General features: G+C 36.7%; 1 protein-coding gene across 2 annotated transcripts; it reads left to right on the top strand.

The window, feature by feature from the left end:
• The first annotated feature begins 9,554 nt into the window (after positions 1-9,554).
• On the top strand, positions 9,555-27,820 carry c11h5orf22 (chromosome 11 C5orf22 homolog). Of its 2 annotated transcripts, XM_059344269.1 has the most exons (10): positions 9,558-9,780; positions 12,367-12,512; positions 13,296-13,445; positions 15,352-15,485; positions 17,350-17,642; positions 19,666-19,728; positions 21,546-21,667; positions 23,818-23,884; positions 25,306-25,445; positions 27,220-27,820. In XM_059344269.1, the coding sequence occupies exons 1-10, from the start codon at positions 9,691-9,693 to the stop codon at positions 27,374-27,376; spliced, it is 1,362 nt and encodes a 453-aa protein (XP_059200252.1). In that variant the 5' UTR covers positions 9,558-9,690; the 3' UTR covers positions 27,377-27,820. The 2 variants fall into 2 exon arrangements, with proteins under 2 accessions (XP_059200253.1, XP_059200252.1); XM_059344270.1 differs by lacking the exons at positions 25,306-25,445; positions 27,220-27,820 and adding an exon at positions 24,743-25,272 and having other exon boundaries at positions 9,555-9,780.

Here is a 27,820-nt window from a genome sequence, read left to right as displayed (position 1 = left end):
TTAATATTGGACAATAGCAGATCATGAAAAGTAAAATAATTCCAATAAATGCAGAAAGTTGTTTGTGTTTCTATTTGTCCAGGCCTACAATTACCACAGTTTTTTAATTAGGCAAGGATTTAGAAGACACATAAAACACACAACTTGTGAGTGATACACTCCCTCCTGAACTGAATCATTCTGATCAGTTGTAGTACGCAATCAATAACTGATATCCAATAAGTTGGTAAAAAGACTCCTGTAAGGTCCTCGCTCAGAGATTCTCCCTGCTCCTCCATCCTCACACCAGAACAACTTACAGCTTAAGTGAAGATCGAGGAGCGCAGAAATATTAATGACGTGCACCCAGTCTACTGTCACAATACAGTGACACATACAGTTTGAGCAAAAATGACCAAAAGAAAGGTATTTTAGTATAAAAGTTACCAACTGTAACTTTATTTTGGCCCTCAACTTCTTCAGATACCACCTTCTTAGAGTCCATGTTGGGATCTGAAGCTGTTTTGATTGACTACCTGTTAAGGTCGCTGATGGTCTGAGAGCATGTTTCTGCCTCCTCTGGCTGGAGTGAGTTAGTCCCCACAGCGAAGGAGTTCAAGTATGTTTGGTTTTGGTGCTGTGTCAGCAGTGGTACGGGAGTACCGGAGGGCAAATCTATCAATTTCTCAACTCTCACCTATGGTCATGAGCTCTGGCTAGTGACCGATAACAGAATAAAAGATACAAGCGGCCAACATTGGGTTTCTTCTTAACATAAGAGATTGGAGCCAGCTGAGGTGGTGTGGGCCTTTAGATAGATAGATAGATGGATGGATGGATGGATGGATGATGGATGGATGGATGGATGGATGATAGATGATAGATAGATGGATGGATGGATGGATGGATGGATGGATTGAATAGATGGATGGATGGATGGATGGATGGATTGATGGATGGATGGATAGATGGATGGATGATAGATGGATGGATGGATTGAATAGATGGATGGATTTTTGTTTGCCTGCAGTTTACTATGCAGATGAATGGAACTCTAATATTTTAATTGAAATAATTTGAGCGAATAACCTGTGTAACACAGGTGATGCTTTAATGTAGTTTAATTTGAATGAATTGTATGAAGACATAACAAACAGAGATGTTTGACAGTCGCTGGAGCAGATCCTGTTTGTATTGGGATCAGAATACGCTGCTGTGTCTCTTTAACCAGAGGTGACAGTACAAACATTGCACCGGCGTTCAGAAAATGTTTCAGCCAAGGACTCCATTGAAATCAGTCCCTTTGAACTCTGACGCCTGATGTTATTTTGCGAGGGAAAAATGATTCAGGAATTTCCAAATCTATGTCACTCTATTCAGTTCCCATCTAATGCAATCAGCAAAGCCAAGCATATCCCTGCTTTCATCCTTTTGATCAGAAGGAAAAACAATTTACACTTTTTCATTTCAGAGGCAGTGTGAAATGAAAGCAGAATAAAGAAGAGTCAGTGGAAAGGGCAAAAAACAGAGAGTTGAGAAACGGTGGGGTGTTAGCGAATGGATGAAAAGCACTGAGCAAATTTCATTAAAGTGATCCATCATAAACGTGCCCAGCACACCCCACACACACTCAGCCACATTTACAGAATTACATGCCTCAAAGAGCCACTCCACAGCTCCTACAAGCTGATCATTTACTCCTTTTTTTCCTGTAGGGTAAAATTGAATTTAGTCCACAGATTAAATATAAACCTAGAAAGGATGTGTAGGTATTCACTCAGAAACATCCAGGCATTATTGCACCATCTACAATCCAATAACGTGTTACATTATCGTGTTATTCTTGTGACCAAACATTAATTCAATTTAAACTATTTACATGTTATCCTTTGTAAACACTGGTTAATAGCAAAAATCCATCTGGTCTCACAAAATGACAGGAAATGACCAGAACTTCTTAATGAGCAATATTCCAACAAGTTCTCCAACATAAACGGTAGAAGAGGTCGTGTGTCTGGACCACAAATTACACAAATTACAGCACGTATCACGGCGAACTTTTCATGGCACATATTCACATATCACACCGCGGAACAACGGCGTATTCTAATAATAGCATGCATGTACGGTCTGCAGATGTAAAAAAGACTGCAGTTTCTGTTTCTTTTATGTTATAAAACCACTGACCTAGGTTTAGGGCAAAAAAATCCTGGTAAGGCGTTATAGAAGACAGTTTAAACAGTAAATAAATGTACATTAATGCCGGAAATGAAGTAGTTACAAGACATATGACTGCCGCAAATTACATAAAAAACATAAGTTATGTTCAAAGACGTGATTCACGTAACTTACGTAAACAACATAACTTAAGTTAAAAATGGTTTAATTTCGTTTTGAATGTTGCTCTCCTGGGAGAACGTCTGGTTCAACCATTCCACCACCCCGACCGCCAACTGATGGTGGGAATCTGCCCTTTAAACTCCACCTGGCTGTCAATCACTACGTAACAAAGATGGAAAAAATTCCGTGCCACCAGCACGGTGTTCGGTTTCCAGAAGTTGTGGTCATTTCACGTAATTTTGTGAAACATCGGAGCGTTCTAAAAATATCACACAGGTCATTATACATGCACGTTTGGTTCACGGTTGTAAAATAAGCTGCAGTTTCTGTGGATTTAGGCTGCAAAACCACTGACCAAGGCTTAGGACAAAAAACTCCCAGGTTGGGTGTTATGAAAGACAGTTTAATCAATACTACCGCAGTGCATTATTTTGAAAAAAATAGCAAACATTAGCATTAGCACTAGAGCTAACAAGCACTTTTACTATAGTTAAGACAACAAATATAGCCACTAATATGTATGACAGAATAAAATAAACTCTAACAAACCTTGTTTCCTGTCAGTCAGCCACTATAGAAGCCTTTTAATACTTTATATCAACTTTATATGAATTACGACGCACTCGTTATTATTTACCGTTCGTTTTTTCATTTAACCGTTTCACCTGTTATTTCCTGTCACTACCTTTCAAAATTAAAGCACCCGTTTCACACTGGACGGCACCTTTTCAAAATAAAAGCATCACAACATCGTTAAAACACCTTGAAAATGTACAAACATGAAAAACAAGCTATATAATACAAAAACACAAATAGGAAGCTTACTAAATGTCATTTACAGTTGTGTTTAAAATAAATGTTAAAGTGATATAGTGATTGGAGTATTTACTACTTTTTACTGCTATATTTGATTTACTCCACATTAACAGTCTTATCATAACATTATTCCTATCAGTAGCAGCTCAAAACCAGATAATTAATCTGTTAATCTGGTCTCTTCTCTTCAGGATTTCAGGATGAGCTGATCCAGTCCTTCCTTCCTTCCTTCCTTCCTTCCTTCCTTCCTGTCCAGTGATTGAACCTTTGGATGTGAACCAGGTCTCTCTATCTCCTCTTCATCAGGCTGCTTCCTCCTTATCTTCAGGATGAATCCTGACGTTCCCTCATGTTTATAATCAGCTCTCAAACATCTCACACCACTTTTATTCAAGTCTGCCAGCTTTGCCTTTTTGCTTTTTGTATGATTTTCCTAACCTTTGCCTGCGCTTGCTTATATTTAATTAAATTTTGAAAATCATGTGTTCTTCTTAATATTCTGAGAGCTTTATTCTTTTATTTCACTCTTCCATCCACCAGGGATCTGCTTCTATCTTCAACCTAACTTTTCTTCTAGAAATCACACTTCCTTAAAATTCCACATATATTTTTTTGCACTTCGAAATACCAATCTCACCTTGTTTCTTATTTCAACATATAAATGTACATGTACAGTTGTCGATTCCATATTTTAAATAAGAAGAAAGATTTAGCCACTCAGTTTTTTTCATGTTTTCATCCCAACTTTTTAGTATGTTTTCATATATAAGTAAATGGATTCTTTAAATATATTTCATTTTGAATTCTGTATTTTTATAATATTATCATCTTCACATTTCACATCACTTCAACATGTTTTTCATTCCAGCATTCATTATATGGACCATCATATCAATAAATTCTCATTTTTTGCACCAGTCACTCAAAATCAAATGTATATTTATTGTTGACAGGAAGAACAGAAACTGAACCTGAATATCTTTTGATTTGTTGCCCCAAACCTCTGAGTGACCTGTACTTAAGTTAGTTTATTTCTGTTTTCTAGGTAAATATAATACTTTTATGCTTCTAATTTGTACCAGTTTATTCTGTGGCTCTTCTTGTTAGACACTATGATTAAAAGAATTGAAAATCCTCAAACGTATTTAACATGTTTATCATTATATTCTAATCTCAAAATGCTCCAAAAGGCTTCATTTACTTATTAAAATAATTTAAACTTCCTGCAAATTCCCCCGAACCTCCCTGCCAGATTTAAGTTAAGATTGAGATTCCCTCATGCAACAAAGTGACATGTAATATAATATAATTTAATTGATTTTAATCACCTAAGTTTTGATTAAAATGTAATGATTAAGTACAAAAAGCAAGAGTTAAAATGTGTTGGATTTAGTAATACCAAGCTAAAATATGAATAAATATAACTCATATATTAGTAAATTTAAATGATTTTCCCCTAGATATTTAGTAAATATAAATTGACATTCCTTGTGAAATTGATTTATATTTAATGAATATTTTTGTAATTAGATTTAGTCATAATTTAGCCTGGTATTACTAAATCCAAAACATTTAAACTCTTAATTTTAGTAAGTTGTACTTTTCTTCTTTTTGTTTACATTTAGATAACTTAATCAATACATTTTAATCACAACTTAGGTGATTCAAATCTATTCAATTATATTACGTGTCACTTTTTACTACATCTGCAGAAATGCATATATATATATGCATATAAATACATATATATATATATATATATATATATATACAATGTAATAAATTATTCTGTAGTCATTTCATTTTACTTAATATATTTGATAAAATGTATTAAATATAAATGCGTCCTTGATTTTGAGGCAGTTGTTTAAGTAACTTTAATATAAAAATGTTTGAGATAGAATCTACTTATTTTGATCACATGAAATATAATCTTTATGTGTCTGCAATTCTAAATCAAGAGAGTTTTGAATGAATCCAACACAATAGAATTAGTCTGTTTTTAATTGACAGGCACTTCCTGTTAAGTTATTAACTCAACTTGTAACGTAGTTAGATTTAATTAATAATATTGCGTGCAATCTGTTGCCTCAATTTTATTGAGTAGCTATTGTTTATCTTTTTTACATACATCTACTATATCTGCAGAAATGCATATATATATATAATATAGGTAGATAGATAGATAGATAGATAGATAGATAGATGGATAGATAGATAGATAGATAGATAGATAGATAGATAGATAGATAGATAGATACTTTTAGCACAGAAACGTCCATAGAGAATTATTTTTGTGTACTTTTTGTAATTTTCTATTTTCATTTAATTGAACGCCTCTGAATCTGGATTGAAACTGCTGTTTTAAGTAATATCTTATATATATATATATATATATATATATATACAGGGAGCGTCCCTGATCCCAGCTCTTTTCTTCCGTTCTACATCTGCTCTATTTGCTCCCATTACTCCCATTCTTTCATCTGCAGCATCTCCTGCTGCGTTTTTGTTCACCTTCCTCTGTCTTCCTCTTTCTTCGCCCCCCCCCCTCCCCCCCCTCCCCCCCTCCACCAAATATTGTGCTATACTTAAATCTTTCTTTCTTCCTCTCCTCCTCATCCCTCTTCTGTCTGTTGCTACCTCCACTCATCATCCTGCTGTCATCTCCTATGGGCTACGGTCCAAACCAGCAGAGATCAAAGCCTCCCATTGCTCTCAGAGGCCACCAAGATCAAAGGCTGGAGATATATGCAGACACACACACACACACACACACACACACACACACACACACACACACACATAACTGGAGAAATCCCATCACACATCTATAGAGGAACTGGTCCCACTGATAGGGTTGGACTCAGATGATAAGGAAGAAAATGTTTTCAGCTGTTGAATGTGTGTTTGTTTGATGAGTTAGTGATTACATTGACTTTATGATGTTTATGAATTACTTTCAGCATATTTCCTCTTTTCCTCTGAGCTCAGAATGACCAGTTCCTCTTTACTGGAGCTGTTATCACCACCAACTCTCTACACAACCACAAAGAAACTCACAGTCCAGCTGCAACAGAACATACAGCATGTGTCTGAGAACCTGGTCTCACAGGAATCCGTGGAATAGCCACGGAATCACTCAAATTCCCGTGAAACTGACACGGATTTCGCTACAATGCAAGTTAATGACAGTCATATCCCGTGGCTATTCCATGGATATTTGTTCCTATTGGTTTGTTCCAAGTCACGTGACTTTCAAGGTCCCGGCGGTCAGAACAAAAAACATGGCGGACAGTTCTCTCATTTTTAGTGAAAAAAATTAATATTTTGACTTAGTTTCTGCATAAAAATGGATTTTGATCACATTTCTAGCGAGAAATATATGTTTTATTTTCTAAATATTCACTCAGTGAATGTACATAATCACTTTGTGGTGAAGATCTCGCCAGAAAAATATGACTGTCATTAACTTGCATTGTAGCCAAATCCGTGTCAGTTTCACGGAAATTTGAGTGATTCCGTGGCTATTCCACGGATTTTGAGTTAAGCGAAATCCGTGGCTATTTCACGGATTCCTGTGAGACCAGGTTGGTGTCTGATCAATCATGAGGGATACATAGAACACTAAATGGCATGTGAATATGACCCAGTACTGTGTGAATATTTAAGGATAGTAACATTATAATTAAATAAAAGCATTTAAAACCCTTTGAAGCTGAATGACCGTGGTGCTTGTAGAGAGTTTGTCTCAGTTGTTTCTGTTAAATAAAGGTTAAATGAATAAAGACAATAACCAACAGTTGTCCTCTGGACCATTGTTTAGTGTTTACTGGACACATATAGTGTTTTGGTCCAACCTCGCTCCGAGCTGCAGGGAGGACGCTCTAATAAACTGTTTGCCAACCTTGAACAAGTCTCATAACAGAATAACTTTCATAACTGCAATATGTCTGAACAAATGTGCTGCATTCCCTCTGTAGTCTCTCACAGGCTGCTCAGCTCCGCATCACACTGTTCAATAACAGATAATAGTCTGGTTTATTACATACTGTCTATGCACTTTATGTGTTCTTAATGCACACTGTTCATTGCACCTTATTTGTTTCATGGCACCAACATTTTCATTTTTATACTGTATATTCATATTTATTCTGCACTGGAATTCTATTCTACTCCTTAATACATACTCCTTCTTTAGACACTTTATTTTTATTTTTACATTACATTTTATTGTATTTTATTGTAATTTTATATTGTATTGCTTGAAGTATGCCTAGGTTGTTCTTTTTATTTAATTGTGTTGTTATTGTCTCTGTGTGTAATGCTGCTGCTACACTGTAATTTCCCAGCTTGGGATAAATAAAGTCTATCTATCTATCTATCTATCTATCTATCTATCTATCTATCTATCTATCTATCTATCTATCTATCTATCTATCTAACATATCAACACATTGTGTTTCCCCACTGAGTCACATCCTTAAAGGTCTTGTCAGTATTTTGATTTTAAATGTGAAATATTAATTTTCCCTGTTTGCATTTGTCTAAATTTTAGGACACATCATCAGCAGTGGGTGTTTCTGGGTTAGAGGCCTGAGTAGATTACATTTGTATCAAATGAGTCCATCAAAGAGTTCAAAGTAAGAGCTGATGGAGAAGGAAGACAGAGAAAAGGGAGGAAGACCAGGGACAGGAGAACTCTCCTGATCTACAAGAGAGAGGTGAAAGATGAATGAATGATGATGTGTTTAATGTTATCAGGTGTTAACAGGGAGCTGGTTCCTCTGAAGCTCTGGAGAGGTTAGTATAGGTGCTCAGGGTCATCATGACCTCACCTCCTCATCATTCTTTTTTTTGTTTCAAGTGCATATCAAACTTTATGTCGAATATACAACCATTTTCATTTATATCCCCTCGAACATACATTCATTCACACAGACAAAGAAAAAAATGAGTAAATAAAATGGACAGTGACAACAAACATCAATCTAATGCAAAATAAGTACTAAAATGAAATAAATAAGACTAAAGTGGAGCAAAATAAAAAAATAATAAAAAAATAAAAGGCAGGATCATTTCATAACCTATTGTTCAGTCAGTGTTATCCGTTCCATTGGTCAGGAATGACATAAATGATTCTCCTCATCATTCATGGCTCTCCAGTCCTACATTACCCATTCAATAGTGTATACTGAATTGTTTTTGTGTCTTGTTGTTGAGATCCTCAAATAAAGGAGTTTGAACTTTTGACTCGTAGGTCGTAGCTTTCTGAATTTAACCTGATTTTAAAATGATATTTCATTACTTTAATCTTCTTTTGTATGTTTAAATAATCTGTGATTGTGATGTGTGTGTGTGTGTGTGTGTGTGTGTGTGTGTGTGTGTGTGTGTGTGTGTGCAAGATGCTTTGATACAATGATCATGTGCTAATATTGTTTTTAAACTTTGATTAAACTAAACAAATTTGCTGCATCTGCCTAAACTTCCTCGGCCCTATTTAGAGTAAGATTCTATAATCACAATAATAGTTTTTTTGTTTTCTTGCAAAAATCTGTGTCTCCAATAATATCTCTGCAGGTCCTATCAAGGCAGGAGTTTGTTTGAAAGTTTTGTTTAGAGCTCAGGTCACGGACATGATGTGCTGAGAAGAAAAGAGAACCGTCTTCTCTGCTTGGTGACATGACGTGTCCACGTATGCAATAAACTGACAAATCAACGGATTGAAAGAAGGAAACATCTGGAGAGATCTACCTACATTCTTATTAAACCTCTGTTAGGATATGGAAAGAAAAAAAAGAAAATTTAATTTTAAAGGTTTCCTCAATGCATTTCTCAACATGTATTTGCATTTTAGTCTTATTTGAAAATATATTTTTTTATTTTGTAGACTCTTAGTGTGTTTTTACAAAGTGGTAAAAAGTAGGGAAAGTGTGTAATGCCTCACACAATGCAAACTTTCGAAATTACAGCTTTTACAATTGTATGTCCTAAGCACGGTTAAGATTGGGATTTTTCATGAGTTAAGTTTTAATTTCGTTGTGATTTTTTTTTTTTTTCAAATTCAATTAGTTTTAATTCGTTTTGAGAGTGAGTTGCTAGTTTTTAATTTTTTGAAAATGCTTAGTTTAGTTTAGTTTTAATGTGTTAGTTTTTTGTTTTTTGTAATGGGGTATTTGTTGCGTGCGAAATTTAAAAAAGGTCACAATAAATGTGTCTTTATTTCCTTTGCCTTAAGCCATCCCCATTAAATGTTTATTCCGATTCTAGTTTTCGTCATTTTCTTAGTTTTCGTTATTTCTTTAGTTTTCCTTGGTCCTCAGTATACCATCGAACAGTAGGAACCTTTGTTTTTGTTCCTGCCGCTGGTTTCTACCCGGACATAAAAACAAAGCTTTGTGTCGCTTCCGTTAGCTGCTAGCCGGTTCTCCCATCAAACGGTTTGAGTTGGAACGTGTTAAAACGGTTGAAGAGGCGGAATGAGAGCAGAAATAAATAATAAATAAATAATAATAAATATTACCGGGCCTGTGGCGGACTCTGTCCCCGGTCAGGATGACTCTGTCCCCGGTCAGGATGGCTGCTGGGCCGCGGAAAAGGTCCTACAAGGAGCTGCCGGTCTGGGTCGTGGAGGACCACCACGACGTATGGAGACACAGCTTCATATATATATATATAGATATACTTTATTTATCACAAGAAATATTAAATAACCTTATTATTGGTTTTCTCTCTCTCTCGTTCAACACAAACCAATGATTCAGTGTGTTTAATGTTTGTTAACTAGCTAAACAACCCGCTAGTTTATTTATTACCAGGGTGGGAAGTAACTGAGTACATTTACTCAAGTCATTCTGAGGTACTTTACTATTTCTATTTTATACTTTATACTTCTACTTCACTACATTTATATTGCACATTTTACTTTTTTTTTTTTTACTTTTCAGGTTGAGATTTAACATTAAAACATGATTAATTTATAGTCATTAGACTTTTTTTTTTTTTTTACTTAATCTCTATAATAGTATATTAAGTAATTAAATTAGCCCTATCTTTACTAAATTAAAATGCTGCTTTCATAAACCCATCAATAATAATAATAATAATAATCCAATAATCTATTTGGAATATAGTCTGGGAAACAGTCTGGGTGGGTCCATTCTGCATAACTAGTATTTTTACTTTTGATACTTTTGTACTTTTACTTGTAGTGGAGTAATTTCACAGTGTGTATTAGTACTTTTAATGAAGTAAGGGATCTGAATACTTTTTCCACATATAATTAATATGTGAACATCCTATAATGTTTATTAGATTAGATCAGATTATACTGTCACAGCAGCAGAAACAGAAGCAAAAGGTGTGAATATAAATTACATGGGGGGGAAAATGTTGTAGTTTGAATTAAAAATGAAAAATATAAACACAGAACAAGATTATATTCAAGCTATGGTGAGTAGTTTAATGATAACAAAGTTGCGGTTGTGATCTGAACAGAAACTACAACAGTGACATTATATACACCAGAGGTGTCAAACTCTGGCCCGTATAATTATATTTGGCCCAGAAAGGCAATACCACATTATTATTATTATACAGCGCAAATAATACTACAAATCCCAGAATGCTCTGCTGGTGTTTTGGCTTGAACACAGTAGATCAGTGTGGAGCAAACTGAGCAACAATTAAAGTGTCTTGATGCACTTTTTCTTGCTAGTCCAAGGCTTGAATGGCTGCACATTCATTGAAGGATATTATTATTAGTCATTTGGTTTATTATTGTTATTTTATTCTTACATTTATTTTTAGCCTGTGGAAAAAGATTACTGTTAAATTTAAATTTAAAGAAGGCCGCATATAAAATAAAGGGACATACGATTTTTATTTAAACGTTATTGTTTTATTTGATATTCGATTTTGCATGTTTGCAATATTAAGTTATATCAAGCTTTGCTTGTTCCGTTTCGTTTGAACTTGTTTAGGTCCATTTTTTCAATAAATATCAATGTTGGCCCGCGACTTTGTCCAAGTTTTACATTTTGGCCCACTGTGTATTTGAGTTTGACAGCCCTGATATACACAGTGACATTTAATTTCAGGTTTATCTTTAATGTATTTGCATTTGTCTGGTTTACATTATTTTGTCAGTTTTCCCAGTGATAGTTGTCACACTATCATGTTGTGAAACCGAGCCACTCCCCTTTAGCCAATCAGCAGCCTCGCTCTGCAGCTGCTGTCCCAAAGATAGACTAGACGGCTCAGATATCAGACGACTAACACATGAGAGAGGAAACACACCTCTGTCTGGAATAATGTGATTTCAAAGAGCCACAAACATCCAGAGATCAGGACATGATACATTCTGTCTCACGCCAGCTCTGTTTGTTTTTTTACAGTACAGGCCAAAAGTTTGGACACACCTTCTCATTCAATGCGTTTCCTTTATTTTCATGACTATTTACATTGTAGATTCATCAAAACTATTAATGAACACATGTGGAATTATGTATTTAACAAAAAAGTGTGAAATAACTGAAAACATGTCTTGTATTTTAGATTCCTCAAAGTAACCACCCTTTGCTTACTAGAATATAAGACATGTTTTCAGTTATTTCACACTTTTTTGTTAAGTACATAATTCCACATGTGTTCATTCATAGTTTTGATGAATCTACAATGTAAATAGTCATGAAAATAAAGGAAAACATTGAATGAGAAGGTGTGTCCAAACTTTTGGCCTGTACTGTATATTTATACTCATGATATGTGCCTTTCTCTACACTCAACTCTCCATTCAACCTGAAGCCTATAATATTACCAGCTCATATTCCCCCTGGAGATCTTTAAAGGTGCTGTGAAGGACATTCAGAACATCAATATAGCAGCAAAGAAATATGTTTAAAGATCTGGTGGAGTCACTCTCCCTCTGTGTAGTCTGTGCTTTTGAATTCTTCTCAGTTTGAACCATAAATGTGCTCTGAATGTCACGAACAGCACCTTTGATAAGAGTGTTACCATTCTCCAGATCCATGATTTGATAAGTGTTAAGATTTAAGGTCAATATTTGATGCTAATTTCTTCTTTTTGGATTAATTTCCCAAAGACAATTCTTTCTAAATGATTCTGTGCCTCTGATGAATATCAAGCTTAGATATTATTCCAGTTTTCTTCTTACGTACTAATGAGTGAAAGGTCTTAAAATTAATAAAGATATTACTGTATGTTTACCAGGTGGTGAGTCATATTTATCGAGCCATAGCATCCAGACACCTCCCACTGAAGAACATCAAGATGGTTCATCTAGACTCCCACCCTGACCTGCTGATCCCCGTCAACATGTCCGCTGACACCGTGTTCGACAAGGAGAAACTCCTCAGGTAGGTTCTGTTTCAAACATACACTAGTCCATCAGTGTGGGACAGTCTAATGATGAAGCTGGATCTGTATCTGGATCTGGATCTGTTTCTGCCCAAGCTGAGGATTTAAAAAACTCACTCTAAGAAAAGCTGACTGCTGTAGTGGAAACATGAGGCAGAAAGATTAGAATCAGTTTTTATTTTCAGAACTTGCAGTCTCTTACTGTTTATGTTTACACATCATAAAGCTTACATTAACCAAGGTCACAGCTGAGGCTCCTTCACAATAAAAGCCTTCCCGTGGCTGATTGGTTCACTCTCTGTAGTATAAATGTCCCTGTGAAGCTGAGACAACGTGTTCTCTGAATGATTCTGTTCACAGAGCTACAGATTAGACTAGCAGCAGTCTGTTTCTGCCTTCACACACTGAGAGACAGCCATGACACACAGCTGTTGTTTGTTTTGTTTATATTTTATTTTTTCTTCTTTGCTGGGACAGTTAGACAGTTAGATTGTATGAATGATATATTGATTGTAATTCAATGATTGTAAATATTGCTTTCTTTTATTGTTATTAGTTTTTCTTTTCTTTTAAAATGAATAATAGAATTCTAATACTTTATTGTAAATATTGCTTTCAATATTCCTTACTGTTATCTTTTTTTCTGATGCTTGCTTTGGCAATATATACAATGTTATGTCACGCCAATAAAGCCAATTGAATTGAATTGAATTGTGTGTGTGTGTGTGTGTGTGTGTGTGTGTGTGTGTGTGTGTGTGTGTGTGTGTGTGTGTGTGTCTCAGTGAGTTGAGTATAGAGAACTGGATCATGCCCATGGTGTATGCTGGCCATGTGTCCTGTGTGGCCTGGCTGCATCCCTACTGGGCCCAGCAGATCACAGAGGGAGAACACAGGATGTGTGTGGGTCGAGACCCCTCCACCACCACCATCAGGTAGGCTGGGCACTGAACACACACCCTCTGCTGCTTTATTATTATACACTACTGGTCAAAAGTTTTAGAACACACCAACTTTTCCAGAATTTAATTGAAAATGATGCAGTTTAATGTCTCAGTGTACTCTGAAATTAATGCACATTTGCAACATTTAAAATTCTTTATTGAGCATGATAGTGTTTTGAAAGTAAAAAAAAGATTCAAAATCACATTTTATGTTGGACTAAAGGACTAAAAAAAGACACAAAATGACCAAAAAGACACAAAAAGACACAAAATGACTAAAAAAAGACACAAAATGACCAAAAAAAGACACAAAATGACCAAAAAGACACAATAAGACACAAAATGACTAAAAAAAGACACAAAATGACCAAAAAAAGACACAAAATAACTTACAAAGACATGAAAAGAATTCAAAAATGAACAAAATAGCCCAAGACTCCATAGAGTTAAGTTGTTAACCCATTTCTTGTTCCCTGAAAAAGGCCTACTTGTATAATTCTGAAATGTACATTATTTTCCAGTTTTGGTTAAGCTTACCTTTTTTTATTTACCTCTGGCAGTTCACCACTTACCTTTGGACCCTTTCAAGCTGTTCATTTGACTTGAACTGCTTGAATTTCAATAAAAAAACTGGAAAAATTGGGGTGTTCTAAAACTTTTGACCGGTAGTGTACATCTTTTACTTAACCCCCCTCTAATATCCAGAGTCCTCCTTTCTACTTCTGATTCCTGAGTATATATCTTTAGGACTGTTAGTGCATGTAAAACTGGGCCTGATTGACAGCTCACAGTCTCCTGTTTAGTTTAATGCAGGACAACTTGTTATCATGTTGTCACTGTTCTATATGAAACTGGTGCTGCAGGTGTTATATTACAGATCAACAGTAGAGTTGGTTGGGCTTCATCCAGTTTGATTTCATGCCAGTTTTTGAATCAGCATTTATCATGATGACATAATAAGGCCAATATGGAAATATGTTCGATGAAATAGGTAAAACCTCACGTCCATTTATTCATCATCTTCTTCTTCTGTTTAATGGTAGCTTTGAGGAGCATCACCTTCATAAATGGACCGGAGTCACTGCACGTTAATCCAGACGGATGCTGAGTCCAGTCTGACACTAGTTGTAAAGTTTGGTATATTTACCAAAACCTGCTAAAAAGTTACTGAACTATGTTTCAACCCAGTAACAGAATCTAGATTCATTAGTGATCAGTGCTGCAGGTCACCAGCAGGTATTAACATGATGTGTTAGAGACTGCTCTGCTCTGATTGGTTGCAAGAACATTCTGCATTCAGCACTAATTTGCTGTATTATCATGTTGTTGACAGCTAATGCAGCTACGCTCCACATTATGTTGAACTGCTTAAAAATTACAGCTCCGAGGCTTTTTGTTAAAAGTGTGTTGCCTTGACTCCTCTCTCCATTCATACTTTCCTCAGCTCCTCCATCAATTCAATTCAATTGGCTTTATTGGCATGACGTAACAATGTATATATTGCCAAAGCAAGCGTCAGAAAAAAAGATAACAAGATAAGGAAAGCAATATTTACAATAAATTATTATAATTCTATTATTCATTTTAAAAGAAAAGAAAAACTAATAACAATAAAAGAAAGCAATATTTACAATCAATATATAATTCATACAATCTAACTGTCCCAGCAAAAAAAGAAGAAAAAATAAAATTAAAATAAAAAATAAAAACAAAACAACCAACAGCTGTGTGTGACAGGCAGAAACACAGACTGCTGCTAATCTAATCTACAGCTCTGTGACTCTTCCCCGAGGAATCTGACCATTTTAAAAAACCTTTTTTGACGGATTCAAATTTTTGGAAATATGTTTCTCTAATTAGTTCATATTTTCTCTGTATTCTCTCTCTCTCTCTGCAGGGTGACCAGTAGAGATAACTACTTCCTCAGTGATGGTCTGTATGTTTCAGAGAAGCAGCTGGAGAACTCTAAACCTCTCAGGCTGAATGTGGTCAGAGTGGATCCTGTTGGAGCGAGTCCCGGCTCGCCTTCAGGTGAGTAAAAGGGATAAAGCACCATTAGTAAATGTAAATGATGTCCAACAAGAAATGTTTGAGGTTTTGTGCGATCTCTCTTTGTTTACAACAAGCACCGGAAAGCGGAGACGCTGTGCATAGTCCGCCATGCTGCTTTGTTTATGATCAGCTGCTGACGTTGTGCACCGTTAGCGACGGCGACCACAGTTACGTCTCCCGTGTTTAATCCGTCGCGTATGTGATCACGGTCGAAACTGTTGCTAAGCGGTAACGGGACGATGGAAATCCAAACGTCACCTCCGGAGTCTCTGAATCCCTCTTCCCCCTAAAGGAAACACGGCTCATGTATCCCATTTCTTAAGATATAAAATACCTTGCTGACGACATCCTTAGCTCTTGTTCTGTTCTATCCTCTCTGGCTTCCAGTATTCACTGTCCTCCAGGTATTTATGTACCTGTGATCTTGTAGAAGAACAACTGTCATGGTGTTCCCCGCAACCCAAGTTCATATAGGCAGTTAATGAATGAAACAATGGTCTGTTACACCAAAAGACCAACAGTCAGCAATACGTCCCAGCAGACAAAACTGCTACTTCTTTTAAATGTTGTCATTTGTTTGAACACAGCCACAGATGACAGTTAGCATCAACTTCAAGTCTGAGGGCCAATACAACATGGCTCTTAAAGCTTACTTTGAGTTTAATTTAGAGGATTTATAACTGTCTGAAGTGAATCAAGGACTCATGCTTGATAATTGCCTAGTTTCTGCAAAACATGAATGTTGTCTGAGAATACTAAATAATAGCTCCCCCTTTTAGAATATAAAAAGCTGGACAAAACTCATTAATATCTGCTTTTTAATATCTATGTTGGTTCAGAAGGGCCCCGTCCTCAGTCCTGGTTCTAAAGTCGAGTCAGTTGAGTCTGATAAGGCTCAAACATAATATTTAATCAGTCCGCCTTGATCTATAAATGAATATGAACAATTCTTACAGTAATTGTTGCTCACAGCTGCTTTATACTGAATGAAAAGCTTCTTTTTTCAGTGCTGCAAACCCCCGCCGCCTTCTGAGGCACAGCCTGACAAAACCAGACTTTCCAGATGTTTTTCTTTATTTTGTGACCAAGACTCATGCTGAGTGGGACAGTTATCAGTTAAACTAAACTTTATGTGCCACTCTTTGATCTCAGAGCTCAGCCTGCATGTCTAGATCTACGTGATGTGTTGGTTTAGTTCTAAAAGGCAGCAGGATTTACAGCATTTACACTGTGAGTTACAGTAGAATGAAGGTGAACACATGAACTCTGATGCTCTTCGTCTGAATACCTGTAAAGCTCAACATCCACCTGTATTCTTCAACAATGTGCATTGCAAACATCAGCTCTTAGATTAAACTCTTATCAGCTATTGTTGTTGTTATCATTATATTTGTACCTTTAGTTGTACCAGGCATTAAAAAGACATTGAAGAAAACGATGATCTAATAATTTTAGATTAGTTTTTAATTGTGTATAATACAGAAAACAGGCAGAGAGAAACTAAGCGTTACATCATTGTGAACATTTCCCCAGAAATGTACCAACACTTTGCAAACCTTATTCGTTGTTTTAATGATGATATAATATAATAATAATAATAATACATTTTATTTGGAGGCACCTTTCTTGGCACTCAAGGACACCATACAAAAGGATAGAAAAGAAACAGCTATATAAAGAAATATAGAAATATAAAATGCAATACAATAGACATATTGACATATTGGACAGGGTAAAAGTCATCAAAGGGAGTAGGCAGTTTTAAACAGATGTGTTTTCAGTTGTCAATGTTCCTGATTCACTGGGATGTTCATATTTCCATTGTTGTGTTTTCTACTTCCAGTAAAGAAGCCGTTAGAGGAGACAGAGCGGTGGTTTGCTAAGCGGCCCCGTGCAGAGCGTCCTGCTGGGGAGGCCAGCTGCTCTGAGCTGCTCTCCTGCAGCAGCAGCCTGCAGCCAGCAGGGGGCAGCAGCAGCACAGGCCATGATGATGATGATGATGATGATGATGAAGGATCCACCAGCTACGTTGTTAGGAGAATATCTGCATTACTCAGTGAGACGGAGCCGTACATCCTGGACATTGATCTGGATTTCTTCTCCTGTAAGAATCCCTTCAAGGAGTTATACACAGAGGTAACTAATCTTTAACCAGGAACATTATGTATTTAATCAAACATCTGTTCATACAGAGAATCTTTACACTTATTATTTTTGCTTAATATGCTTGATTGGAACCACCTTTTAACACTAAATGTTGCCTTCCTGAAACACAGGAAGCTGCAGCTAGAATAGAGTTTATTATTCTTGGTCTCCACAGGAAATACATCATATCCAGAAAGTAAAGAGTCCACAGGGCTTTTAGGGCAACAATCCTTTATCCCAACAGAAACAAAAGGGTTGCTACCACAAGTTATAAACACAGGAAACATGAAACCTGATACAGTCTCACCTCCACAGAGACAGACAGGTCTTTATTACACACTTTATAATGTTCAAATTTACATTTTTACACAAGTGAAGATCCAGACTTTCCCCTGTATATCACATTTAGCTAAAATAAAGAGCAGTTATGGCCTAAAGTAGGGATGGGAATAATTCATCCATGATTGATTAATGCTCGTTAAGAATATGGTCGATCACGTGGAATTTATAATCGATCTGTGTATTTTTAATTTCATCTATGATCATATCAGTACTCACTGAACTGAAACACAGCAGATTGTTGCAATAACAATAATAAAACACACAGAAATGCACACAGAGTATTAATTAGAGCAAAACTAGCTTACTGTAACAAACCTTGCTAACATGAATTACCAGGTTTGATTTCACCCAAAACTTATTTAAACACATTTTCATATGAAGATTACAGTGAAAACTAACCTCATGCCTCTTAAAGATCTCACTGAGTTAGTTTAACCATCAACAGGAAGTCTCTTTTCGTCCTTTCAAAATAAAAGCATCCGTTATAAAAACAGGTTTTTGTATAGTACTGTACATATTTCTTTTATTTTGCCATGTATGCATGTTTTTACACATACTGGAATATGTATGAAAACATATAATAATAATAGTGATTAACTGATGGTTAAGGTTGTAGATGCTGTTGGCAGCTTTCTTCTAAACGCCTCTAAAGTTAAACTAATGACCATCTGCTTCATGATTCCTCTACAGCAGGGCTGTCAAACTCAAATACACAGTGGGACAAAATGTAAAACTTGGACAAAGTCGCGGGCCAACATTGATATTTATTGAAAAAATGGACCTAAACAAGTTTCAAACGAAATGGAACAAGCAAAGCTTGATATAACTTAATATTGCAAACATGCAAAATCGAATATCAAATAAAACAAACAAACACATCAACGGCATTCATTTCTTAAATAAAATTTAAATAAAAATCGTATGTCCCTTTATTTTATATGCTGCCTTCTTTAAATTTAAATTTAACAGTAATCTTTTTCCACAGGCTAAAAATAAATGTGAGAATAAAATAACAATAATAAACCAAATGACTAATAATAATATCCTTCAATGAATGTGCAGCCATTCAAGCCTTGGACTAGCAAGAAAAAGTGCATAAAGACAACTTTAACTGTTGCTCAGTTTGCTCCACACTGATCTACTGTGTTCAAGCCACAACACCAGCAGAGCATTCTGGGATTTGAAGTATTATTATTAGCCAAATTTGGCCCGCGGGCCAGAGTTTGGCACCTCTGCTCTACAGGGAACATGCAAAACACCTTTCCTTGAATTGACCTTTGCTCCATGTTGTCTGTCTCTCTGTCTCTCTGTCTCTCTGTCTGTCTGTCTCTCTGTCTCTCTGTCTGTCTGTCTGTCTGTCTGTCTGTCTCTCTGTCTGTCTCTCTGTCTCTCTGTCTGTCTGTCTGTCTGTCTGTCTGTCTCTCTGTCTGTCTCTCTGTCTGTCTGTCTGTCTGTCTGTCTCTCTGTCTCTCTGTCTCTCTGTCTGTCTGTCTGTCTGTCTGTCTGTCTCTCTGTCTGTCTCTCTGTCTCTCTGTCTGTCTGTCTGTCTGTCTGTCTGTCTGTCTGTCTGTCTGTCTGTCTGTCTGTCTGCCTGTCTGTCTCTCTGTCTGTCTGTCTGTCTCTCTGTCTGTCTGTCTGTCTGTCTGTCTGTCTGTCTGTCTGTCTGTCTAAGGAGGAGTACTCCATCCTGAAGGAGCTGTACAGCTTCAGAGGACCCAGGCCTGATGCTGACGAGGTCAGAACTGGTGTTTTATAAACTCTTTTTAACTGAACAGTCATTCCACACACACACACACACACACACACACACACACAGCAGGACTAGAGACTGACTGAGTGATTTTCACTTCCGATATCAACTGGAGGAGTTAGAGAATCACATTTTTTGTGGTGGAAATGAAACAGGGGCAGGACTTTCACTAAAAAATCTTATAAAAGAGAAGAAACCCAGCAGTGCAAACAGTGATGGTGACGTTAGGAAACAGCAGCAGGTTAGTGAGTGTCTGTGGTTTTAGTTCTATGTTGGATCGGTTGTTAGCTGTCTGAGCTGAGTCCTCCTAGTCTCTCTGAGTTATAACAGGCTGCTCAGCTGATAGACTGTTAGCTCTGGTGTATCAGCAGTCACTGTGTTAACACTAACTGGGTAAAGACCTCGTCACACTGACTGGGAATCCCTTTTCTGCTGCTCTCACTTCTACATCTCCTCACTTACCATGTGCTACAAAAAATCCATTAATTTCTATTCAAGGTTACCGAAGATCCCGAGTGTGTCTGAGACAATGAACCCTGAGAACCTTTAACTCAGCAGCTCCCTCTGCTTCACCTCTGGGTCATGGAGCTGCCAGTCAGCTGGAAACCAGACAGGATTCATCTAACGTGTCAGACATTCAGCTTGGATTCAGTTTAGATCTTAAGAATAATAATAATAATAATAATACATTTGTTTCATAAAGCGGTTTTTAAAGGTACTCAAAGTCACTTAACATTACAAATTGAGACAAATACATAATACAGAGTACAAAAACAGATGAGAGTTTATGTAAAAGGTGGTTTGAGTTGATGTTTGAAGGCGTGTTGGGAGTCTGAATTACAGATGTGAGGAGGGAGGGAGGAGGTCCAGAGGGAGGAGAAGCTCTGGTGCTGATAGGGAGCCAGTGGAGGAGCTGGAGGAGGAGGTGATGAGTTCAGGAGTGAGAGAGAGATCAGGCAGCTGAGTTTTGGACATATTGTAGTTGTTGAAGGTTGGTGGAGGCCGTAGAGATGCTGTTAGTAGTCCAGTCTGGAGGGCATGGAGGCATGGATTAGTGTTTCAGCAGCGGAGGAGGAGGAGGAGGAGGACGAAGGAGTGCAATGTGACGGAGGTGGATGAAGGTGTTGTGGTGATGTTCTTGATGTGATTTGTTCTTAGTCTGTGTTAAAGTATGTAAGACAGTATAAACTGTCAGAAGAACGTTGATCTGGATAAAAACATCTGCTAAATTACATTGTAACTCTGTAAATGTAGTTTGAAACACACCAGAGTGTTATAAGTGTTATTCTCTGGAAGAGAAATCTAATTTCCAGTAGTTCAAGTCAAAGTATTGAGTCATATAGATGGACATACTTTTCAGAGGCCAACACTTCCATATTAAACATACTTTTTAAAATTGGTCTTTTGTAATATGACTTTTTTTTTGAGACACTGAATTTTAGGTTCTTCATTAAATGTAATCCATAATCATGATAAATTAAATAAATTAAATGCATTAAGATATTAAATGTTTCATTATGTGTGTAATGGATCTATATAAAATGTTATTTCCACTTTTTGAATTGAATTACTGACATAAATAAACCTTTCTATGATATTCTAATGTATTGAGATGTTCCTGTAGATGCTCTCTCTTCTAGTCCTCTTTAGTTCCACAAACAGGATCATTTTATCCTGAGAGCTCAGACCATACTGTTTGTTCTGTTTTGATCATTTAATGACTCTGATTGATTAACAGTGGTGTGTGTGTGTGTGTGTGTGTGTGTGTGTGTGTGTGTGTGTGTGTGTGTGTGTGTGTCCAGGAGGAGCTGGATGAGTGTGTGGATCATCGTGTTCATCAGTTAGAAGATCTGGAAGCAGCGTTTGCTGACCTGCTGGAGGACGATGGAGAAGAGACGGTGACTCGCTGGGCCTCAAACCCTGGGTAAGATTATTATTATTATTATTATACAGTCTATGGTAAAGACCCAATAACACGCTGCATACTGACGCTGAGGGGACTTTAAAAGGTGTCTCCATTGATTGGACACATGTACTCATCATGAGGACAGTACTCCCCCAGTGGAACAGTTCTCTGGTTCAGTGTTCACACTTTGAAATTAGCCAGAAGACATTTCAACAGACAAGAAATGCAGAAATGGATCTGATCATCAGTGGCTCTGTTCCAATTTGGGTTGTCACCATACTAACATGTTCAACTGGATACAGATAATCAGGAAAACATTCCATACTCGATGCCATTTTCAATACCACCAGGATAAAAACAAAGACCCCAAAATTTTTGGTTTTTATTAACAAGAAAAATGCAACATGTAAACATGACCAGAACCACAGGTTAAATATTTATAATAATAAAACAGTTGTGCAAAAAGAAACTGCAGCTATGATAACAAGCTTCAGATACTCGATACTTTTGAAAATGAGTATCGTATCCGGATACAATGTTTCAGTATCGATACTTTTTTGAGTATCGATACTTTTTTGAGTATCGATACTTTTGACGACCCGAGTTCCAATCAACTGTCTCAGGAAGTAACACCAGTCTAATGAATGTAAGTATACTACTGAGGCTTCATTATATATTATTCAGTAGTTAATAAGTGAATTCATCTCCTGGCTGTTGTGGCTCCTCCTGTAGACCAGCTGTTCTCAACCTTGGGGTCGGGACCCCAATTGGGGTCCTGAGATGATTTCTGGGGGTCGGCGAATCATTTTGGAAGTCAGCTCTGTCTCCACTGTGTTAAAGTGTTCATGTGTTCATGTGTTTTAGTCTTTTTGGTCATTTTGTTTCTTTTTTTGGTCATTTTGTGGGTTTTTTGGTCATTTTGTGTCTTTTTTGGTCATTTTGTGTCTTTTTTGGTCATTTTGTTTCTTTGTTTGGTCGTTTTGTTTCTTTTTTGGTCAATTTGTGTCTCTTTTTGATAATTTTGTGTCTTTTTTGGTCATTTTGTTTCCTTTTTTTGGTCATTTTGTGTCTTTTTTGGTCATTTTGTTTCTTTTTGGGTCATTTTGTGTCTTTTTTGGGTCATTTTGTGTCTTTTTTGGTCATTTTGTTTCCTTTTTTTGGTCATTTTGTGTCTTTTTTGGTCATTTTGTTTCTTTTTGGGTCATTTTGTGTCTTTTTTGGTCAATTTGTGTCTCTTTTTGATAATTTTGTGTCTTTTTTGGTCATTTGTGTCCAGTTTGTGTTTTTTTTTGGTTATTTTTGTGTCTTTTTTGGTCATTTTGTGTCTTTTTTGGTCATTTTGTTTCTTTTTTTGGTCGTTTTGTTTCTTTTTTGGTCAATTTGTGTCTCTTTTTGATAATTTTGTGTCTTTTTTGGTCATTTTGTTTCCTTTTTTTGGTCATTTTGTGTCTTTTTTGGTCATTTTGTTTCTTTTTGGGTCATTTTGTGTCTTTTTTGGGTCATTTTGTGTCTTTTTTGGTCATTTTGTTTCCTTTTTTTGGTCATTTTGTGTCTTTTTTGGTCATTTTGTTTCTTTTTGGGTCATTTTGTGTCTTTTTTGGTCAATTTGTGTCTCTTTTTGATAATTTTGTGTCTTTTTTGGTCATTTGTGTCCAGTTTGTGTTTTTTTTTGGTTATTTTTGTGTCTTTCTTGGTCATTTTGTTTCTTTTTTGGGTGATCTGAACTGTGCGTGTGAGATTGTGTTCAGTGAGTGGGGGTCACGGACAACATGCATGTTAAATTTGGGGTCACGACTCAAAAAGGTTGAGAACTACTGATATAGACAGCCGGCCGTCAGTCACAGGGCCCATAGAGAGTCTCTAAGTTCATTCTGTACACACACAGTCCTGCTAACAGGTCCAACCTGTCAGAAGGAGTGTAAACATCTGCTGGAGGAGCACGTTGTGATGAGATGAGATGATTATGTAATTCCTGTGGAATACACACTCAGCAGTTCACTCTGTAGAGAAATACATTTCTGATGTTCTTAGCTAGGAACCATCCAGAACTCTCTGATCATCTGGACTGGTCTGCTCTGTGTTCAGAACTAAACATGGAGAGGCAGCGTTCAGTTTTTATGCTCCACATATCTGGAACTAACTATCTTTAATCTTCTTTGTGTTCCCAGCATGGCTTCATTAGCCCGACTGGTTTCCAGTTTGAAGTTGAGGAATCTGAGTCCTGACTATGAAATGGTAAGAATGTTAATTAACTGTATCTACTCTATCATTATTATTATTATTATAATTATTATTATACTCTGCTAAAGCAGCTCTTTATGAATCACGTGGTCTCCTAACTGTAGGTGCAGCTGTCAGTTATGTAGCTGCTTTGTGTTCACATGGATATTAACCTGGTACATGTGCAGCACTGGGATGGAACTGCTCACTTAAAAGGGTGATTCAACTTTCCATGTATTCATAAATGATTCAATCATGTAAAGTAAAGGCATAATTAGTTTAAATGAAATGGCAGATGTCAGGTTTCATACTGGGGCGTTGTTGTCTGAGCTGCTGGTCTCATCTTCTGATTTATTCCATGTTTTCTCCCCTCGTTCTGACTCTTGTTGTTGTTGTTTTTCCCACCCTTTTTGTGTCTTTTTTGGTCAATTTGTGTCTTTTTTTTTTGGTCATTTTGTGTCTCTTTTTGATCATTTTGTGTCTTTTTTGGTCATTTTGTTTCCTTTTTTTGGTCATTTTGTGTCTTTTTTGGTCATTTTGTTTCTTTTTTTGGTCATTTTGTGTCTTTTTTGGTCATTTTGTTTCTTTTTTTGGTCATTTTGTTTCTTTTTTTGGTCATTTTGTGTCTTTTTTGGTAAATTTGTGTCTTTTTTTTTGTGTCTCTTTTTGATCATTTTGTGTGTTTTTTTGGTAATTTTGTTTCTTTTTTTTGTCATTTTGTGTCTCTTTTTGATCATTTTGTTTCCTTTTTTTGGTCATTTTGTTTCTTTTTGGGTCATTTTGTTTCTTTTTTGGTCAATTTGTGTCTTTTTTTTTGGGTCATTTTGTCTCCTCCCTGCTCTAACCTGCTGCTCTGTCCCTGTCCTGTCTCAGGTGCACCAGGCCGGGTTAACCTGTGACTCTGTGTCTCTGTTTCCTGTCTCAGGTGCACCAGGCCGGGTTAACCTGTGACTCTGTGTCTCTGTTTCCTGTCTCAGGTGCACCAGGCCAGCTTAACCTGTGACTCTGTGTCTCTGTACCTGTCTCAGGTGCACCAGGCCGGGTTAACCTGTGACTCTGTGTCTCTGTACCTGTCTCAGGTGCACCAGGCCGGGTTAACCTGTGACTCTGTGTCTCTGTTTCCTGTCTCAGGTGCACCAGGCCGGGTTAACCTGTGACTCTGTCTCTGTTTCCTGTCTCAGGTGCACCAGGCCGGGTTAACCTGTGACTCTGTGTCTCTGTTTCCTGTCTCAGGTGCACCAGGCCGGGTTAACCTGTGACTCTGTGTCTGTTTCCTGTCTCAGGTGCACCAGGCCGGGTTAACCTGTGACTCTGTGTCTCTGTTTCCTGTCTCAGGTGCACCAGGCCGGGTTAACCTGTGACTCTGTGTCTCTGTACCTGTCTCAGGTGCACCAGGCCGGGTTAACCTGTGACTCTGTCTCTGTTTCCTGTCTCAGGTGCACCAGGCCGGGTTAACCTGTGACTCTGTGGAGCTTCCTCACCACATCAGCACTGACGAGGAGATCGACAGACTCATCTCAGCGGTGCAGATGTTTCTGAAGGTTCTGCCCAAGCCCACGCTGGTCACCATGTCCAGGTTAGTGTTACAGAGTTAAAGATCTAACCAAGGACAAGTCAGCATTCACATTCAACTAATGCTCCCTAAACACCAGAAGACTTTGAAAAGATTTGGAAAGACTCCTGCAGGACTATCAGCTCACACCTAAAGACAAGAGTTTAGAGTTTTTAGTCTCACACTGAGATTCTACAAAGACTGTCAATCTTTCAGGGTCACTATTTTCAAGACTACAACTAGATTCTTTTAGCATTTTTTACCTACCATGCATTTTTTTTTCCTCATCATGCTCTAGGTAAAAACTTAAAAAATGGAGGAGAAGCAGCTTTAGTCTCCAGCTGCTCTAGAGTGACTCAGTGGTTTGTGTTGAAAACAACTAAAACAATAAAAAGATTAGACGTCACAAAATGCTCCTCACAAAGATGAAAAGGGGTTTCTGTTTTTCTGACGTGAAAAGTTGACTATTTTACAGTAAACAAAATAAAGAAGAATAAAGGAAAGGAAAATGTATAAATGAATTCATGATATACATTTATGCCCTTTTTAATTATGTGTTGAATTGAAGAGTTATATTTATCAGCTCTTTCAACTCATTTAGTTAATCATCATTAATTATCCATTATTTATTACTTATTTATGTATAGGCCTACATGTAGCCTATTTATACATTTTAACTGGACCATTATATGATTGTGAGAAACTTCAGTTTGATTACGGTGATTACAGCTGTGAGCATATTTACTTGATCAAACATGGGAAATGTGCCTGACAGCAGCCAATCAGAGTGGACCTTTTCCTGCTCCACTTCCTGTTTGTAAGTTGCCGGAGAAGTAAACAGGAAGACCAAATATGGAGCTGAGAGCAGCAAAATACAGTCATGGAAAAAATGATTAGACCCTTGTTTTCTTCACTTTCTTGTTCATTTTAATGCCTGGTACAACAAAAGGTATAAATATAATGATAACAACAAAAATAGCTGGTAAGAGATTAATTCAAGACCTGATATCTAGACATTTAACATGGTTTTCATAATCACTTTGGTTATTATCAATAAAACCATGTTAAATGTCTAGATATCAGCTCTTAAATTAAACTATTATCAGCTATTTTTGTTGTTATCATTATATTTGTCTGAACAAATGAACCTTTAGTTGTACCAGACATTAAAAATGATAAAGAAAATGAAGAAATCAATGGTCTAATATTTTTTTATCCATGATTGTATGTTGATAAAATATTCAACTAATCTCTAGTTTCTTTAGTTTCCACTACAGATGCTTTAAAACTGGCAACTATTTTAAAAAATCATGATAATACTCGTGATCAAACGATATAAAACAATGGTGTAACCACAAAAGAATGATGAATATTGAATATTTTATCCACCTACAGTGTATTTAAGTGGACTTATACATATAATTACTTCATTTTAGAAAACAGCAAATTAAAAAACTTTTTAGTATTTCTACATTTCGTCAATATTGAGCAGAACATATTCTAAAAACAACCTTTTTAAAAAAAAAGTTTTGACAAGTCATGTAAAATTGGTTATAGACCATAATGTTGCAATGTAGACATGGATTTTATTTTTTCTCTCATTTAAGTTCACATTTATTTTCCTGTATATAATCAGATTTTTATGGGGAAAAAATTACCGGTTACACCAACTGACACTGGGTTAGATCACGTCATTGACCCATATCCTGACCTTTTTTTCCCCATATCACCCAGCCCAGCGTACCGGAGTACAGGAAGAGATGTGACTAGTGTTTTAATGTGTTTTAATGTGTTCCAGGTCCAGTCTGGATGAGTACTGCCCAGTAGAGCAGGTGGACTCGGTCCAGAACAGAGTCCTGGCGGTCCTGGAGAGCCTGTATGGAGCTCTGGACCTACACAAAGACTATGAGACCAGCAGCTCAGAGGTCCAGGACCCCCAACCACAGGCCTCCTAACAAACACACAGACAGTCACCTCTGGACTCAGTGGACGAACCGTCAGATCAAGAAAACTACAAAAATCACTCATCAGATGCTGCTACAATGAATATATGTAATGTGTTGTGTACTCTGTTTTTGTTATAGTTAATAAATCCCCCATGTGCAGACGGAAACCAGTAATAAATGAACTAGAACATTTTTTTTAATTATTCCAAGTATTTTTTATTGAGGTTTATGTATAAAGAGGTAGTGTACAAAGTACAAACACTACCGGTCAAAAGTTTTAGAACACCCCAATTTTTCCAGTTTTTTATTGAAATTCAAGCAGTTCAAGTCAAATGAACAGCTTGAAAGGGTCCAAAGGTAAGTGGTGAACTGCCAGAGGTAAATAAAAAAAGGTAAGCTTAACCAAAACTGGAAAATAATGTACATTTCAGAATTATACAAGTAGGCCTTTTT

The sequence above is a fragment of the Centropristis striata genome, chromosome 11 (genome assembly GCF_030273125.1).
Source record: "Centropristis striata isolate RG_2023a ecotype Rhode Island chromosome 11, C.striata_1.0, whole genome shotgun sequence".
Classification (NCBI taxonomy): Eukaryota; Metazoa; Chordata; class Actinopteri; order Perciformes; family Serranidae; genus Centropristis; species Centropristis striata.
The sequence above is the reverse complement of the archived record's forward strand: the minus strand, read 5'-3'. Positions and strand labels throughout refer to the sequence as shown.